The sequence below is a fragment of the Dromiciops gliroides genome, chromosome 4 (assembly GCF_019393635.1).
Source record: "Dromiciops gliroides isolate mDroGli1 chromosome 4, mDroGli1.pri, whole genome shotgun sequence".
Classification (NCBI taxonomy): domain Eukaryota; kingdom Metazoa; phylum Chordata; class Mammalia; order Microbiotheria; family Microbiotheriidae; genus Dromiciops; species Dromiciops gliroides.
In genome coordinates, this window is record NC_057864.1 from 143,450,343 (window position 1) to 143,464,200 (window position 13,858).

The 13,858-nt window shown below is 41.8% G+C and overlaps 1 protein-coding gene across 1 annotated transcript in view; it reads left to right on the top strand.

Moving 5' to 3' along the window:
* NID1 (nidogen 1) overlaps positions 1 to 6,274 on the top strand; it is a 117,454-nt gene extending 111,180 nt beyond the window's left edge. Inside the window, exons 18-20 of the mRNA XM_044003038.1 lie at positions 233 to 356; positions 1,026 to 1,138; positions 2,683 to 6,274. Coding sequence (XP_043858973.1) covers positions 233 to 356; positions 1,026 to 1,138; positions 2,683 to 2,804 — 359 coding nt within the window. The 3' untranslated portion in view covers positions 2,805 to 6,274. The remainder of the gene's footprint in view (positions 1 to 232; positions 357 to 1,025; positions 1,139 to 2,682) is intronic.
* Positions 6,275 to 13,858: the final 7,584 nt, after the last annotated feature.

Genomic DNA, 13,858 nt, shown 5'->3' on the forward strand with positions numbered 1-13,858 from the left:
GTTGGCAACAATTGGAAATAAAAATGGCCTACTCCAAAAAAGGCATGTGCATATGAAGGAAGAAGAAAGCCTAATGTGTCAGGGAAAGCTAGGAAAAATATAAAAAAAAAAAGTTGACTATTCCCTAAGCTATGTCATTTGTAACACTGACTCTTTCTCACCCATGCCCTGTTTTTAACACAAAAGAGTCATTTTTCATGCACAAAGAACAAATTGTTTTCTTTCTACACAGGCACCAATCGGGTGGAATGCATGAACCCCAGTCATCCCGGCCAGCGCAAGATCCTTGAAGGGCCCCAGTATCCTTTTGCTGTTACAAGCTATGGGAAGAATTTGTATTACACAGACTGGAAGACGTACGTCAGATGTTACAGCGTTGGGGCCCTTGCTGTGTTTGCAGCCACAGACTTTTCCATCTGTCCATTTGGCCCAGAATTTGGCCTTCTGAGAAACTTCTCCCCTACTCTCAGCTGTCAGTAGCTAAGGCAGGAGGACGGGAAAGAATAGGAAAAGAGAGAAAAGGAGGAAGTGCCTAAATGGAGAAAATGAAGCCATTTTTCATCAAAATGCTTTTGTTTAGCAGAATTTCCCCATATTTTCAAAAATGGGCTTCCTTAGGATATTCATCCAATCCACAGGGGTCCTGCACCATTTGGAACAAATGATGTCACTTTTATTTTTTATTTTTTTACCACAGTGCTTAATTAGCTGTATATCCTTGGACCACCCCCCACCCCCCAACCTTGCTGACCCTGCCTCCCAGATAAAGGTAGATCAGAGAGATAGCTTCCCAAAGAGCTTAGAGATCCTTTATCTTAAGCCAGGGAAGAGTGGTGAGAATTGCACTTTGATCCTTACTTACCTCCAAGAAGTTGGCACCAGACTTGAAATTCCTCCCTGCCCGGGCCCCCCCCCCCCCCCGCCCCCTGCCCCCCTTACTGACTTTCCTCTGACAACTCTGTCTGCAAAAAGGTTTCTCGGCAAAACAAACAGATAATGTTTTGTATTGTTTCCTTCGCTGGTAGGAATTCTGTAGTGGCAGTGGATCTCGCTATCTCCAAAGAGACGGACAGCTTCCATCCTCACAAACAGACCCGGCTGTATGGCATAACAACAGCTTTTTCTCAGTGTCCCCAAGGTAACTGTCATTGACTCTGCTGGAGTTTAGTGGCCAGTGGTGTTGTCAAGTCCCTTGAAGCTGAAGGGGAAACTGAAGTGGGGGTGGGAGAGAAAGTGGGATTGGATGGGTGGGTAATGGAATGTCCTATGAATTTGACTTGTTCGTCAAATTGTTCAAATTGTTCGTTGACTTCAATGCCAGCTCATCAGTGAGGAAGAGCTTATATTAGCTTCTTTGGGTGGCCCACCCTCTTGAGCCACCCAGCCAATCTCTACATATATAAGTGACTGCGCAGTCCACACTGAGACGAGGGCTGGAAAGCTAAAGAGAGAAGGGAACAGTCTTACTATGCCTAGCATTTTGAGATGCACAATGTTCTAGACTTTTTTTCGGTCCCCTTTTTTTTTTTTGCAGGTTAATGAGGGTTAAGTGACTTACTCAGGGTCACACAGCTAGTTAAGTGTCAAGTGTCTGAGGCTGGATTTGAACTCAGGTCCTCCTGAATCCAAGGCCAGTGCTTTATCTACTGCATCACTTAGCTGCCCCCCTTTAGTCTCTTTTGAAATAAATTTTAGAGAGGCAGCTAGGTGGATAAAATGCTGAGCCTAAAGTCAGGAAGACTCATTTTCATGAGTTCAAATCCAGCCTCAGACACTTATTAGTTGTTTGCCCTTGGACAAGTCACTTAACCCTGTTTGCTTCAGTTCCTCATCTGTAAAATGAGCCAGAGAAGGAAATGGTAAACCACTCCAGTTCCTTTGCCAAGAAAACCCCAAATGGGATCATAAGGAATCAGACACAAATGAAAAATGACTAAACAAAGAATAGCTTTCCAGACAAGTTTTGGTGGTTTGGGGAGATGAGCTGTTGTTCATCTGTATAGCTTGCAAACCAAAGGATTATTATATTTTGTCTCCCGGCATGGGATTTGGTTTGTATGCAAGAAAGAAACTAGGAAGGAGACTTTCAATGATAAGACTCATGGAATTAATTCTGAGCATCCCTGGACAACTTCACATCTTAATGTTCTTTCTTTTTTTTTTTTTAAATCAGGACCTCTGATTTAATTAAAGCAGTGAGCTCCCTGGTATGGAAATGCTCTTCACTGATGTGGGTCAGGAACTCATCAATATCTTCTCTGAGAGTTTCCTGAAGCATTAAACAGTTTAGTGACTTAACCAGGCTCTCATATATTTAGAGCTGGAGGAGACCTCAGAGCCCATAAAATTCATTTTACAGACGGCAAGACAGAAGTTAAGTGACTTTCTCGGCATCACACAGCTTGTGTCTGAGTCATGATTTGAACTGAGGTCTCCCTAAATCCACAGTGCTGCTCTATCCACTATACCACCTATAGCTGCCACAAGGGGCAGGATTTGAACCCAGTTTTTCCTGACTTCAATGCCAGACATATCTATCTATGCTAACTGCCTCTTGAGAGTCATAGAGGCCAATAAAATAAAATGATTCAACAGAGAGGCCATCTTGTTAACATTATTGTCTGTGTCGGCTCAGATTATTTCCCTCGATACTAAAATGAACACACTTTTGTCTTACAACAGGCCACAACTACTGCACGGTGAATAATGGAGGCTGCACTCATCTCTGTTTGGCTACCCCAGGAAGCAGGTCCTGTCGATGTCCTGACAACACCCTGGGGGTTGACTGCATAGAGAGGAAGTAATACACTGGAAACAAAGAAAAGAAAGGAATGCCACTCACATTCACCACATTTTCAACTGCAACACCCTACCTTGGCATGGGCCAGACTGCAACCAATCTTTCAGAGTCAAGTTGTAATTGACCCAGTGACCAACACAACCTGGGGACCTTCAGTGTTCCCTTTGTCACTTAAAAAATAGATCCTGCGCTCTCTGTAATAGGAAAGCCTCACTCCATATTCTAGAACCTTAAGACCCTCTTGATGGAGGCTCCTGGAGAAATGGGTGAAGCCCTGCAGCTGTTTGTTGTCTGGCTTCTTGAATCCCTCTCAGCCCCTTGATACACAACCAGCCTGAGCCAATTTAGGAAGAATTGTGGGGTAGGCTAGGTTTCTCTGTGCTGGCCTCTCACTTCCCTTCCAGGTGCTCTCTTTTCCTGTTTCATTGCCCCCTCCCTCTCGTATACCTCTTCCAACAAATTCAGTTCCCTCATGCTGCCAACTATTATAATGTCTTATATAGGCCCCTTTTGGTCTACTCTTTACTCCTGGACCAAGAAAACCTTGTCTTTGTCCCCTTCCCATTTCCCTGGGAATTCTATTGTCTGCTGGGGAATTGGTGTCACCTGTCCCCAGTAAGATGTTAGCATTTTAACAGTCCTGTGAGATAGACCGAGCCTTAATCCAAATGAAGGAATAGAAAAGTAGATATTTTAGGCCAATAAGATAGACATTTAGGAGTAAGAGGATTCTTTGGCATTCCTCAAGCCACACCAGCAACTACCTACTCTAACGCATCTACCCACATGTAGCCAACACCAATAATCCAGTATTCCAAGACATGGAATGTAAGAGCTGGAAGGGTTATCTTGGGTCTAACTTTTCAATTTTACAGATGGGGAAACTGAGCCCCAGAGAGATTTATATAGGCGATGATTCATTCCTTGTCTCAACATTTTATACAAGTGCTCCATTCCTGGGTTGCAGATTTCTCTAGCACCAAGGCCAGGAAACAAATGCCATGAAGATCACCTCTTCCTCCTATACCTGGTCCATTTATGCACAGACTAACCTTCCTCATAGTTAAAACTCTCCCCAGATCTGCTTTTCCTCCTACTTTGATTTCTCTGATTTCAAGTGCCTTATTCAGTGCTCTCACTCACTACGTGGATGGGCCTTGCTGGCCTTCCATCTTCTCATTCTTGAAGGATGAGTCCTGTCTTCTCATTTTAGGAGAAAAACTGTGGAATTGATGATGTCTCTGAGGGAGGCAGATGACTGAGAAGTTGCGGGGGGGGGGGGGGGGGGAAGATGTGAATGGTCTCTTTTTTAGCATATGGCGCTGGGCACATCTCAGCGATTTGGACATCGCAGGAGGCATCCCAGGAAATGTATAGCCATAACAATTTCAATTAAGCATTTATTATGAACCTATTATATGCTAATCTCTGTTATCATTGTGCTGTGCAAACCGTAAATACTTCATAAATATAAACTAAATTGAACTAGTTTAAAGAACTTAATTCTTAATTGTTCATTGATGGGGCCTTTTAGGGCCCTTGCCCCTTTTTTATCTCCAGGAATTAGCACAGTGCCCAGCACATAGTAGGCACTTAATAAATGTTTATTGATTGATTGCCCCATTTATAGTGTGTTTTCTGTGATTGGATCAAAGATGCTCTTTTAGCTATTTGAGTAGCTAGCATTGGATTCTTATATCATCTACTCTTCAGAGGCCAGTAACTAATACCACTGTAGAAATATGGGTCCAAAACCGAGTTCCTGAAGTTGGGGGGGGGGGTGGAGTTGATGACATAAAGAATAGGGACTTTAAAGCTTTAGAAGGGAATGTAGTCATTGATTAAATAGCTTTAGACAAAAAGCCAGAAAGGCAAAAAGAATGAGTGTTAATGTTATCAACAAAGAAAACTCAGTAAGTTCTGAGGTGAAGGGATCCATATGCCAAAGAATATTCACACACACACACTCTCTCTCTCTCTCTTACACTTGCCCTGGCAGTGCCATGGAAGATAATCAGTTAAGTGCCAAATGAATAATATAGTAAGTTCTGTAGGAGTCCAAAGAGGACAATGGACTAAGTTGTTAAGGAAAGACTTCATGGAAGAAGTGGGCCATGACAGATGGCCAGAACTTGAAGAGGGGGAAAGGCATAGAGTTGGAAATTCATAGAGTCAAGGACAAGTACAGTGTATTTGAAGGACAGTCAGCAGATCGGTGTGGGCAAAACAGAGTTTGTATGAGGAAGTAATGAGAAGTAACATTAAAAAGATAGCTTGGTATCAGGTTGTAGAGAGCCTCAAATGCCAAAGAAAGGAATTTGGACTTTATTTTTGAAGGTAAAGAAGAGCCTTCAAAGTGTTGGGGGGCAGGGGTTCATCCTCTGAACAGGATAATGAAATAAGGTAATGATACTTGGAAGAAGATTAATCTGGCAGTAGCGTGTAGGATGGACTTGGAAGGAGAGGGGAATGAATGTAAACGGGGAGAAGAATTATGAGATGACTGCAGTAACCCAAGCATGATGCTAAGGGCCTAGTTCAGAGGGATGTTACTTGTCAGTCCATTAAGAGAGATTCCTGTTTAGATGTCAGTTGGAGTAAATGACTCCTGGGGTCCCTAACAATGCTAAGAGCTGTTTTCAAATTTTCTTTTCATAACTGTATAAGCCAGAAAGGGTTTGTAGCCTGCCCCCCCCACCCCCATCCCACTCCCCGCCACGGGGTGGCCCTTGGAGACAAAGACCTTTAAGACTCAGAGCAGTTAAGCTATAACGACAGAATAACAAGTGGGTTTTTCTGTCACGGGAGGTCTTCAAGCAAAGACAGGATGATTATTTCTAGAGGATGATACAAAGGAGACTCATGCCTCAAGTCTAGATTGTGCTAAATGAACTTTGAGGTCTACTCCAGCCCTGAAATTCTATAACAATGATTTTTTCCTTCTCAAGAATGGCCTTACCATAATCATCTCCCCTCTATGCTCACTCCAGTTCCCTTTTCTTTTCCCCTTTCTCTTTCTATGCATCTATAGAAGCAGAACCTTAGGACCCAGGTGAGAAGAGAACCTTTCCTTAAAGATGATAAGTATAGTTTTAGTTTGTGATACATCTCCAAGAAGCACAAGATTGGGGAACCTTTTGGTCCCTCCAGTAGTGTTGGGGTTGATTTGAGGCCTATCCTACAGATGAGATTCCTTTTGATTTATATTTATCAAAACATATCCAGCTCTATATAAAGTGTTCTTCATGATTTTGTATAACTTTTATAACTTCATTTTATTCATATTTTATCAGATACAGTTTTCACAAGAAACTTAAAAGCTGTCAATTCTAAAAAATGTGCAGAACATTGAAGGTGCTTAATAACTGTTCCCCCAAAGTTATGCAATTATCAGGTGATTCCCTAAAGTTTACATCTGTACCACTAATAGTGCAGAGAATAATAAAGTGGGGTTTTTTTGTACAAAAAAAAAAATCTTGTTTTCAATGGTGTCAGCTTTTCTGAATGATGAATTTTAGATTCTTATCACTGGTTGCTTAATAACTCTATTTTTAAATCTGAGCAGGAAACCTAATTTAGGAATGGGATTTTCCCAACTTGAGTAAAACCTGACTTAAGAATAGAATTTACTTTGGGTTAAAGAAAAACCTGTAAGAAACAATCAGTTTCAATAAACTTGTTTCACACAAATTTAATTCAACACATTTAGTGGCCCTCACTTCAAAAATGGTTCTGTTCTATTTTGTTTTGTTTTGTCTTTCTTTGTATTCCCAGTGCTTGGCATATAGATGCTTAATAATTGCTGGTTGACTAGTTGATTGACTACTGTGCATGGTGCCCTACACCAAGGCATAGGATGTATTCTTTTTTTCTTTTTTTTTTTTGGTGGGGCAATGGGGGTTAAGTGACTTGCCCAGGGTCCCACAGCTAGTAAGTGTCAAGTGTCTGAGGCCGGATTTGAACTCAGGTACTCCTGAATCCAGGGCCAGTGCTTTGTCACCTAGCCGCCCCATAGGATGTATTCTTATGCAGAATTTCCCAAATATTGTATTTTTGTTACCTTTGGGGTTCTTTTGGGGAGGTTCTCTGTGATGTAAGGTATCTTCTGGAGTTGAATAATTCTAAAAAAGGAGGAAGAGAAAAGATATTTGGGTGGATAGTGCAAAAAACAAAACAAAACAAAACACAAACTAAGGGTGAATAAGGTTAACTAAACAGTAGTTACCACCCTTCTAAATACATATTCTAACCAGTTAACCAACTAATTTAGGGGAAAGAGAGGGAACAAACATTTTTTAATTTTATTTTTTAAGCATTTATTAAGTACCTATTGTTTGTCAGGCACTGTGCTAAGCATTTTTATAAATATTAACTCATTTGATCCTCCCCAAAACCCCTGGGAAGTAGGTGCTATTATTATCCCAATTTTATTGTTGAGGAAACTGAATTCGAGAGAGGTTAAGTAACTTGACCAGGCTCACATAGCTAGTAAATACCTGAGGTCAGATTTGAAATAAGTTCTTCCTGAGTCCAGGCTCAACAATAAATCTACAGTGTCCCCTAGACACCTAATATATTTGTGGCTTTTGTTTTGCTTCCTAAAATGTAGCACCCAGAACTGAACACAGTATTCCAGATGTTAACTTCTGTGTGCTCACCATTGGACTAGATAATGTGAGAATTCAAAATAAACACAATTAATCCACATATTTATAAGTCTGTGGGGAGCAATATAATTCCAATACACATGAATCCCCACTTTATAAACTGGTTGTGTTCCAAAAGTTTATTTTTGGTTAGAACTCAGAAAACATTTCACATGCCGCTCTTAAAAAGTAACTAGGTTCCCAGGCTAGCCCATAAAAGTTTAGGTAATCCATAATGCCACTGTATTTTATAACTTAATTTCCATTTATAACAATATGTAGTTCTCAGTTATAAATGTGGATTCCAGGAATATACCTTCCTTAGCCCTTTTAGTGAAAAATGACCCTCTTTCAGGAAAAGCAGGGACCTTTGCTCTGGGGATTTCAGTGATTTACAAGCTCACTATACATTTCCAGTGACATATGGTAGCCAAAAAATGCTAATGCAATTTTTAGACTACAGGAGTTTCCACTGTACTCTGCCCTAGTCAGACATCTGGAGTATTGCACTCAGCATCTGAAATATTGTGTTCAATTCTTGGCACCACATTTTACAAAGCATGACAAAAATAACAACAGCAGACAATTCTCAGGTACCTGTGATGTGCCAGGAATCCTTGTCCTCAAGGAACTTACACTCAACTTGGGGAAGGGGAGATGATAAATTAGAGATAATTGCAAGGAAGGAGACCAGATGGTGAACGGCCCTGAATTTATGACACGAATATCAATAAGCTAAAACTGACGGAACTATGTTTAGCATAGAGAAGATTCCATAGTGAGTGGGAGAAGAGGGCCTGATAGCTTCCAAAGTGGAAAAGGCTGCCTCAAGATAATATGTATGGGGACAGCTAGGTAGCTAAGTGGATAAAGCACTGGCCCTGGATTCAGGAGGACCTGAGTTCAAATCCTGCCTTGGACACTTGACACTTACTAGCTGTGTGACCCTGGACAAGTCACTTAACCCCCATTACCCCACCCCACCCCCCAAAAGATAATATGTATGGGATGTTCTTAAGTTGGGTGTTTGTGAATAAGGGATTTCCTATAAACTGACTCCAAAGGTAAATCCAAAAGAGCAATTCCAAAATTAAGCAAAACCATTGGAATGTTTCTACCCTCCTAATGTCCTTGGAAGGGAGAACATCCATATGGATTCATCCATTTCAGTATGTTTGTTTTAACTTTTTTGTGTTCTTCTGGGAGACCTATAGTCCTAAAATTGTCACTGTGTATCCTATCTTTGAGATAATTTTGTTTTTCTTGTATGGAGAACGTGCTTTTAATGGTATTGCTTTTTGCTTCTCTGTCATTGTGTTACTGTCTCTGTCTCTGTCTCTGTTTCTGTCTCTCTGTCTCTCTCTGTCTCTCAATGCTATTGCTTTTTGCTTCTCTGTCTCTGTGTTGCTGTCTCTGTCTCTGTCTCTGTCTCTCTCTCAATGTTACTGCTTTTTGCTTCTCTTCTCCCAGATTGCCCTTCACTTCTTTCTATTTGCATGCTCAATCAGTTGTTTCTTCGGTGAGACTTTGGCACTGTGGATTCATGTTTTTTTCTTCTGCCAATTACTTCTGCTGTATAGGCTATAAATTCTGCTTTCACAACTCTTATTTCTCTTTCAAAACATTCAGGAACATACTGCTATAGTTCCATGTTCTCTTGGGAATCCATTGAGTCCTCCGATGAGTCAGGTGTTGAAACATTTTCCTTTGTCTTATAACATTTATTCATAGATGCTTGGACTCTTTTCCCTGAACTGGAGGTAGTTTTTCTTTCTGTTTTTATTATCTTCCCTATGGGTTAATTGCTCGTGTTCAAAGTCTTTAATTGTTTTCTTCTTTTTGAGATCTTTAATAATTTCAATCTCTTTTCTTTATTTTCCCTTGCTTGCTGATTTCTTCCTTTTTGATGGGGAGTTTTCCTGGGTGTTAGATCTCAAACCTGTCTCAGCTTTCTCCCATGATAGGCAATTCTCAGGTTCATCAGCCCAGGTCTCTGCTCCAAATGACTTGGAGGGAGGCCAGTGTAGAATAGAACTGGCCCTAGCTGGATGCTGGGCTCTTTCTCTCAGGTTTAGTGGAATGCCACCCAGCCCCACACATAGGTCCTGCCCCAGTTCCCTCAGTTCTTCCCTGGTCAAGTTCTCTCTTGGCATAAAGCACTACCACTTTTCACTGTTTCACCCTCCTCACTCCCATAGTAACCTGAGCAAATTTCTGCCAATTGGATCTCCACAGCACTGGGAAGAGGGGGAGGTTGCTCTATTGCAAGAGCATGAGTTGGGGCAGCCAGGGGGCGCAGTGGATAGAGCACTGGCCCTGGAGTCAGGAGGACCTGAGTTCAAATCCAGCCTCAGACATTTGTGTGACCCTGGGCAAGTCACTTAACCCCAACTGCCTCCCCCAAAAAATAAAAAAGAGCATGAGTGGTCTGGTACAGCCAGTTAGGTTTGAGGAAATGCCCTTGGGGAGGAACAGGCCAGGAGTGGCGTGGGAGACTTGAGGAGAGAAGAAAAGGTTTTGAACAGCTGTTGTAGTGAGTGGGGAGCAGTAGGTTTACTTTGCTGTAGTTGAGATTAACTGGGAAATGTAGGGGTCCCAGAGAGCATGGTTTTATGTCTTGCAGCCATACTACCATTCAGCAGTGAACAGAAGCAAAGGAGATGGATGGGAGCAATAATCCAGGTTTGGGGATTAGCAGAGCATGAACAATAATACAAGGAATTCAAGAGACAAGGATAGCATAGAGGTGAACCAATTCACAAAAAGGTCAGTACTGAGAAGGGAGGAGAATATAGCCAAAGTAGGAATGATAGCCTGGGGGTAAAATGGAAGCCTGCAAGGAATGGAGATAATTTTGAGGCGAAAGAGTAAATTTAGTATGAATGAGGGATGGGGAGTGATAAAGGGGTCTAAGATTAGGATCAGATTTTTTTTTAAATCAGAATTTATAGAAGGCACCTTTCAAAGCACAACAAAAATAGCAGCAAAAAAATTCTTATGTACCTATGCTGTGCCAGGAATCCTTATCCTTGTCCACTCATGCTCTTGCAATAGAGCATCAACCCTACATCACAACCTCCCCCTTTCTCTTCTACTCCAATTCCTTCTTTTTTGTTTTGTTTTTGTTTTTGTTTTTTATGGGGTAGTGGGGGTTAAGTGACTTGCCCAGGGTCACACAGCTAGTGTCAAGTGTCTGAGGCCAGATTTGAACTCAGGTCCTTCTGAATCCAGGTCCAGTGTTCTATCCACTGTGCCACCTAGCTGCCCCCCCAATTCCTTCTTTTTTAGACGAGGTAACTGAAGCCCCAAGAAGGTAAGTGACTTACTCAAAGTTCCATTGCTAATAAGCATCAGAGTCAGTATTCAAACTGAAGTAATCTGGCTCCTAACCCTGTATTTTTTGTTGTTAAAGTGCTTGCAGGGAGGAAAATCAGAAGAGGCCTAGGTAGTTAATCACTTTCCATCGTGCCTCCACAGGGCAACTTCCTCTCTTAAGTCCCTTTTTAAATTCCTTTTCACATGTTGTCTTTTCTCATTAGACTGTAAGCTCCTTGTAGCCAAGTGCTCTCTTTCTTTTTGTTTGGATTTTGTATTTCCAGCTCTTGGCACAGTGTCTGGCACATAGATGATATTTAATAAATGACTTGACTAGAAAGGACCTTAGTGATCATTTTGTTCAATTCTCAATAAATAGATGAGGAAATTGGAACCCAAGGTCAAATAGGTGGTTAGTGGCAGAGATAGGAGTAGAATCAAGCTTTCTTGACTGCTAGTTCAGTACCTTTAAAATTATATGATGCTGGGGCAGCTAGATGGCGCAGTAGATAGAGCACCGGCCCTGGATTCAGGAGGTCCTGAGTTCAAATCCGGCCTCAGACACTGAACACTTACTAGCTGTGTGACCCTGGGCAAGTCACTTAACCCCAATTGCCTCACTAAAAAAAAAGAAAAAAGAAAAAAATATATATGGTGCTGGGGCAGCTAGGTGGTACAATGGATTCAGGAGAACCTGAGTTCAAATCCGGATTCAGACACTTGACACATATTAGCTGTGTGATCTTGGGCAAGTCACTTAACCCCCATTGTCCCACAAAAAAAAATTATGTGGTGCTGTCCTTTTAGGAATTGTCCACTGGGATTCTCAGCAATGTGCATCTAGGATAGAGGCTGAAACCAAGACAATAAGCCCTAGAAAATCAATGCTTCAATGTCTTTGCCACACTAGTTACTCACACTTTTTTTTTTTTTTTTGGTGAGGCAATTGGGGTTAAGTGACTTGCCCAGGGTCTCACAGCTAGTAAGTGTTAAGTGTCTGAGGCCAGATTTGAACTCAGGTCCTCCTGAATCCAGGGCCGGTGCTCTGTCCACTGTGCCACCTAGCTGCCCCACTCATACTGTTTTTAAACCAAAGGAAATCGTTACCTTATATAATAAAAGCTTGTGTATATTTTTTAAGTTAAATTTGTGACCACATCTCTAATGTACTTTGGAGAGGTTATATGTCTTCCATTGTTGGATGAGGGAAGAGTAACAGCTCAAAGATCATGACCCATATTTCAACCTCCTGGTTTTCAATTACACATTGCCCTTTGCTAAGCATTTTTTTAAAAAATAGAGCCAAGACAGTATCCACTGAACTTCACCTTTTTTGGAAAGAATGGAGGAAGGAGTGACAGGTGATCATTAAGAATAAGAGTAAAGGTTTCTTTAAGACAGAGCAAAGAGAAGGTATTTGTGCACCCTATATAATATTTGAACCCTGGGCAATACTATCTACCAGAAGCTTTGTAGTACATACATATGATGTGATTATTATAGGATTATCACAAAATAAATACATAAATGTTATGGAGAGTGACATTTTCTGACACTAAACTAAAGGAATTGGGGGGGGGCAGGGCAATGAGGGTTAAGTGACTTGCCCAGGGTCACACAGCTAGTAAGTGTCAAGTGTCTGAGACCAGATGTGAACTCAGGTCCTCCTGAATCCAGGGCCAGTGCTTTATCCACTTCGACACCTAGCTGCCAAAAACTAAATGCATTTAAATGAAGTCATATTCAAAAATACCCCCCTTTCACTCTCCTGCTAGTTATACCCCTAGGAGGACAGCCCACCTTGCCTACCCCTAGGTCCAGCTCTGCTTAGAGACCAAGAGAGAGAATATCAGTGCAATCAAACTAAAATATAGTCCATACTTTATGGTCTTAAGCAAGTAAGTGTTCAAAAGGCAACCAGGACACTTCTGGGAAATGTGCTGTGCCTCACTAGTTCAAGGGTGATGATGAAATAGATTATAGGGGATGTGGGGGACAGGGAATGTGTCTCCAGCTGTTCTAATTGTCTCCAAGGCCTGAGGGCTTAATTCTGACAGCTTAGCTGATGTTATGGATCTTGTTTACCAATCCTCCCACTTGTCATTCACAAATAAAAAGTGAAGATGTGGCTAGCTGAGTAAATGTGAGTGACAATCGCGGGGCTCATTGTGTGCTTTTTCTATGTGTGCCATTTGTTGTGGGGAATACATGACATTTAAAGGGTGGTCCTTCCCCTAAATGGGGAGATGAACTCATTTAATGAATGTATAACAGCATATAATTGCTTCACTGTGCGAGACAGGCTCTTAGGTCCATGAGAATTCAGAGGAGGTACCACAATGATCATAGAGCTGGAAGTAACCTTAGAGATCACTGAGTCTAGACTCCTTCATTTTACAGATGAAGAAACTGAGGCCAAGAGAAGATAAGTCATTTGCCCAGGGTCACGGAACTAGTATGAGAAACGACATTTCAATACAGGCCTTCCTTTTAAGAGTTCTATCTGGGGCAGCTAGGTGGCTCAGTGGATAGAGTACCGGCCCTGGAGTCAGGAGTACCTGAGTTCAAATCCGGCCTCAGACACTTAACACTTACTAGTTGTGTGACCCTGGGCAAGTCACTTAACCCCCATTGCCTCACCAAAAAAAAAAAAAAAAAGAGTTCTATCCATTGCAACACTCCCTGGAGTTACTGGGGATAAATATGTTCAGCTCTGAACACTGTCACCAATGAACGCAATAGGGATCCTCTTAAGATTTTGACTCCCCTTCTTTTCAAAAGACCAAGTTTTTAGCTCCCCACATTTGGGGACTAAACATCCCCTGAGAACCAGCCATGGGGTTGTGCCCCAGAGAGGTTCCTAAAGAATGTTGGGCTGTTACTCCTGAAACAGCTCCCGTGGGACAAGTGAGGTCATTGCTTCTAGAGGCATTCTGGAAGGAGGGGAAGGAGCCTGTATGTCAGTGACAGGATGCAAGCTTCTGTCTCTCATGGGCACAGAGTCATAGGTCAAACACTCTCCCACGTCTCAGGAGATGCTTTCTTTCCTCTCTCTGCTTTCTGTTCTCATTGTCTCTCTCGTTTTTTGTTTTTTTTC